Source organism: Lupinus angustifolius, chromosome LG07 (assembly GCF_001865875.1).
Source record: "Lupinus angustifolius cultivar Tanjil chromosome LG07, LupAngTanjil_v1.0, whole genome shotgun sequence".
NCBI lineage: Eukaryota > Viridiplantae > Streptophyta > Magnoliopsida > Fabales > Fabaceae > Lupinus > Lupinus angustifolius.
The window spans coordinates 3,537,305-3,542,752 of record NC_032015.1 but is presented as its reverse complement, the minus strand read 5'-3'; the positions used below and the strand labels follow the sequence as shown (position 1 = coordinate 3,542,752).

Below are 5,448 nucleotides of genomic sequence, written 5' to 3'. Positions count from 1 at the left end.
CATTGATGAATTAAACATATATAAGTTTCTTTAAAATTATAATTTTGAAAGTGAAAACGCACGTTCACTAACAAAAAAAGCCCAAACCCATGTGTCAAAACTTAAGGACCACCTAACTGAATGACACACTTAACAAGGTTGTGGAACCCAAGTGAAAAATACAAACACAACTTTACCGAAATGGCAGTTCCATCCTCTCTTACCTATTCACCCACATCCCCAAGAATCAGGTTCAACCCTTCTCACATCACCCAATCCAAAACCAACCTCAGATTCAACCTCATTACCAAACCTTCTCCTCTACGCGCCTTCCTTCCCCACACGCGCAAGCCCACTCCCACGCGCTCCTCCACTTTCCAATGCCTCTTCACTGGCATCGTCGAAGAAATCGGAACAATCAAAACAGTTGGCGTTACTTCTGACGGCGGCTTTGACTTGAAAATCCAAGCCAAAACCATTCTTGACGGCGTTAACCTCGGTGACAGCATCGCCGTCAACGGAACCTGCCTCACCGTTACTCAATTCGATACCACCGTTTCAGATTTCACAGTCGGTTTATCACCGGAGACTTTAAGGAAGACTTCACTCATCGAACTCGAACCCGGTTCGGTGGTGAATCTGGAGCGGGCGGTTACGCCGGCGACCCGGATGGGTGGGCACTTCGTGCAGGGTCACGTGGACGGCACGGGGGAGATCGTGTCGAAGGTTCCGGAAGGGGATTCGCTGTGGGTGAAGGTGAAAGCTGGGAAGGAATTGTTGAAGTATATTGTGCCGAAAGGGTTTATTGCTGTTGATGGAACTAGTTTGACTGTGGTTGATGTTTTTGATGATGAAGGTTGTTTTAATTTTATGTTGGTGGCTTATACACAAGAGAATGTGATTATTCCTTTGAAGAAGATTGGGCAGAAGGTGAATCTTGAGGTTGATATTCTTGGCAAATATGTGGAGAGGCTTCTTAGTGTTGGATTTGTTGATAACATTAAGAAATCTTGATTTACTCTCCAAGGTAACACAAATAACCATGCTTTATTTTCTTGCTTTTGTTTTATTAGAATGGACTAACAGTGTTTGGGAAAACAATTATTTAATATGTTTGTGCCTTTTTCTGTGTTATTCAAATGGTCTGAGAGGAATTCATAGGTACTCATAGAATAAGAAATTTCTTATGTTGTATTATTGAATGTGTATCACTTTAGATATGTGATCATGTATTAGATTTTGTTAAATGTTACTGCTGCTGTGAGCCTGTGATACAAAATGGCGGAGCGCTTAAGGATTTCTCGCTGATAAGATGTATTCGCAGTAGACAAGTGGCTCTTGATAAGGTAGCTCCACCATTTGTGCTTGAATAAAATGGAATTATTTTGTGATTCTTCATGTACTTTTCTTCACTTGTACTGCTCATGTCGAGGCTAATTTAAAAACTCGTAGACATGCGTCGAATAAAATGTTTCTGTTAGTTATGAGTTGAGTGAGTATGTTGAAGTTATGGTGTGTTTATACTGTCTATGGTTATACAGGTCTCACTTTTAAGGAGTGAATATGTATCAAGTGACCTTGTAGTCAAGCTTTGAAATGATGACGAGCTTATGCTTGGGCTATTAAAATCTATAATTGGAGTATCTCATTTATAGCTTGAATTAATACATGGTTAGTATTAATTCTGGCTTTCATCTCTGGCTCATTTCTCTAAAACTTTAACCATGACTACAAGTCTACAATGTCTTACCATTCATACACAGTTAGGGATGCCTCAAGTGGAACATCAATAAGATTAAAAGTGCTGCTTCTGTTGAAGATTACCATAATCTGTGATCACCGAGATTCTTAGAGCCTGAACAAACTAACTGATCTGATACAATGGTAGTGTAAGGTACACAATTGTGCTGAGTGGTTATGATTAAGTTCTTATTGTCCACAAACTTGGAGTGTTAAACTTATTGTGCACAACTTGAGAGGTTGTGACTTGGATAAACTTGCGGGTGAAAAACTTTGCCCTCTACCAGGTTCAAGTCACTCATGTTTTGAGAGGTTATGACTAGGCTTGGTCATTCTGCAACCCAAATGCTGTTTTCCTTTTTCCTTTTTTTCTTCTTATATTTAATCCATTCATTTCATCACCCATCTATGAAACAATAACTCTGTGATCATGCATCAATACATGATAATCAATGCTTGAATAGCAAGTCTTGATCCTATCTGGCACTGAAATCATCCTTAAAATTGTGTCAAATGGTTGGTAGCTAATTAGGTATATCTATAAAGGCTCACTGAAATTGTCTCAAAGTTATCAGAGAGACCCTGTAACAATGTCAATTAATTTTCAATTCAGCCCTGCCATCAAAATTTTCAGCTAATATTTTTGATTGGTTGAAGAAGCCACTCTTCCCGGACAATTTTTTTAATGAATGTTTTTCTAGTACACATTTTTTGAAAATTCTTTTGATCTGTGAAGGTATAGAAAGAAAATAATAATTCTTTTAATATATAGCAGATCTTACACAACATGACCAACAACATGTTGGTCAATAAATTATTTTTCAATGTGACAGAAACCGTAATTTGTGACAACTATGATGCTTCGCTGTTTTCTTCAAAACCAACCACTCATTCATTATTGAAAAAGTCAGCCAGCCCAACCTTGTCATCTCAACGTAGGATACAATCAGATGGTATTAAACCAGCTTAAATTTTCCGTTAAAAAGCTTTTTATTTATTTATTTATAAATGTGAAACTTATTTTAGTCTAGAAGGAGTATTCCTTAAAATTACCTTCCCCAAATATTATTTTAAGGAGTATTCCTTAAAATAATATTTATTTATAAATGTGAATTATATTCTAATTTTATTTTTTGATATGAAATATTATTTTATTGTTATAGAGGCTGAGATTTCTATGATTCAAAAGAGAATACACTTGGAAAAATATATTTGTAGTGTTCCCACGATATATACTTCGATGTTTTATTTTCCTTTAAGGCAAGTGGATCATTAGACATATTTAGCTTATAAACTTAAGTGCATCAACGTTTACTTTTACAAAAATTAGTGTATTGATGGGCACTTCGTGCTTATCAATCCACATTCTTATTTGTTCTGATATGTATTATTTTTGTTTTACATTATTTAAAGAAAAATAATTTAATATAATAAATGTGATATAAAAACTTAATAGAAAACAAAGATGTAAGAAGATTAATCAAATATAGAATTGAGGAATAAAAGATAAAAATAAGAAAATGTGTGGAAGAATAATAATGTATTATGAAAAAGAATAAAATTAATATTTAGAAGTTTATGATAATTATTATTGAATAAGTGGTTATTTTGGAATGTGAAAAATTATTTCATGGGTTTTATTTATAGTATAGAAAGATTAGTGTAGATAAACATGAACTTAGAAATTATAAAAGATAAAATAGCGAAACATAAATACTTAATGAGTAGTTATTTTATGTTTATTAGTAGTAGATAAATATGAAATTAGAAGTTATAAAAGATAAAATAGGGAAACATAAAATACTTAATGAGTAGTTATTTTATGTTTATTAGTAGTAGATAAATATGAAATTAGAAGTTATAAAAGATAAAATAGGGAAACATAAAATACTTAATGAGTAGTTATTTTATGTTTATTAGTAGTAGATAAATATGAAATTAGAAGTTATAAAAGATAAAATAGGGAAACATAAAATACTTAATGAGTAGTTATTTTATGTTTATTAGTAGTAGATAAATATGAAATTAGAAGTTATAAAAGATAAAATAGGGAAACATAAAATACTTAATGAGTAGTTATTTTATGTTTATTAGTAGTAGATAAATATGAAATTAGAAGTTATAAAAGATAAAATAGGGAAACATAAAATACTTAATGAGTAGTTATTTTATGTTTATTAGTAGTAGATAAATATGAAATTAGAAGTTATAAAAGATAAAATAGGGAAACATAAAATACTTAATGAGTAGTTATTTTATGTTTATTAGTAGTAGATAAATATGAAATTAGAAGTTATAAAAGATAAAATAGGGAAACATAAAATACTTAATGAGTAGTTATTTTATGTTTATTAGTAGTAGATAAATATGAAATTAGAAGTTATAAAAGATAAAATAGGGAAACATAAAATACTTAATGAGTAATTATTTTATGTTTATTAGTATAGATAAAAATGAAATTAGAAATTATAAAATATAAAATAGAGAAACATAAAATATTTCATGAGTAGTTCTTTTATGTTTTCTCTTTATCTATTAGTATAGATTTATAGATCTATAGATATTACCAATAAGATTTAATATACTTAGTAGATGATTGAGCCTTAAATATACTTATGAATTTGATTTTTTTTTGCATGTATAACAAAGTTAAATGGGAATAAAAATTATTTTAATATTTACATTTAGAAGAAGATTACTATTTTAAATTCGATTAGGAAACGTTTTCCAAGGGGAAACTCTTGTGTCCACCCAAAAAGAAATGTTATTATCCTTGATTTTAGTTTTAATTTAATATGTGTGAATGAATGGACATGTTAAAACTATACTAATGTTTATTTATGTGGACTACGAATTTCTATAAGAAAAAAAGACACGGTATAGATGCCGCGTAATTACAACTCAGTTATATATAGCACCGAAAGGCATAACCCCCTCCTTACATATAAGCCGTCATACCCACGCTTCACGCAACTCATACCACACACTTTTCTCTCTTTCTCTCATTTTCCTCTCAAATATTACAAACCTACCCTATATTTTCTACACGCTCAATATGAAGATTTCTGGCCTCGTCGTAGCCTCCATCGCCGCCGCGTCGGCAACCGCCGTTTCTGTTTCATCACATACGCATGTTTCTGATCAGGTATTTTCCTTCAATCTTGTTCTCTCTTTAAGAATTCAGATTTTTTGTTGAGATTATGTTTCAATCATTTGGGGTCTGAGAGTTTTCGCCTGAAGGTTTAAGTTTTTAACTGTTTTAATCGGTGATATTGATGTGAATGTTTCGGTTTTGCAGGATGGTGCGGCTCAGAGAGCCCATGTGGGTTCTTCCTCGGGTTCGACGGAGAAATTTGCGCCAAGATTTGATGGATTGCGATTCATTGAAACGCTGATCACTGCTCATAGATAAAAAATTTGTCACAGAAGTTTCTTGCTCATATATTGTACCCTTTATGACCCTTTAATCTCTTTTCAGTTCTAATGCTGTCTAGGATATTGAAAAAGAAAATTTTCACTACGGGGAAGTTTTCGACTTTTTCATTTTTGATTATTTTTCCCGTAGGCTTATTTAGGATGAAAATTTGAGAGTGAAAATTGTAATTTTACGGGTTACTATGAATTTTTTATGCTTTGTTTGTACTTTTTCCTTACCTAATTTCTGGGTTGTGACTGGTTCTTTCTATCTTAGTTTCCAGAGGCAATAAAAAAAGTGATTTTGAAATTGTT

General features: G+C 32.0%; 1 protein-coding gene across 3 annotated transcripts; it reads left to right on the top strand.

Annotated features, from left to right (window-relative positions):
- LOC109351831 (riboflavin synthase) lies at positions 127-5,448 on the top strand. 3 transcript variants are annotated; one of them, XM_019593474.1, is made up of 2 exons: positions 127-1,006; positions 5,018-5,448. In XM_019593474.1, exon 1 carries the CDS (start codon positions 181-183, stop codon positions 991-993), a length of 813 nt encoding a protein of 270 aa, XP_019449019.1. In that variant the 5' UTR covers positions 127-180; the 3' UTR covers positions 994-1,006; positions 5,018-5,448. The 3 variants fall into 3 exon arrangements, 2 of the variants coding, with proteins under 2 accessions (XP_019449019.1, XP_019449020.1); XM_019593475.1 differs by lacking the exon at positions 5,018-5,448 and adding an exon at positions 1,521-2,117; XR_002108296.1 differs by lacking the exon at positions 127-1,006 and adding an exon at positions 4,519-4,864.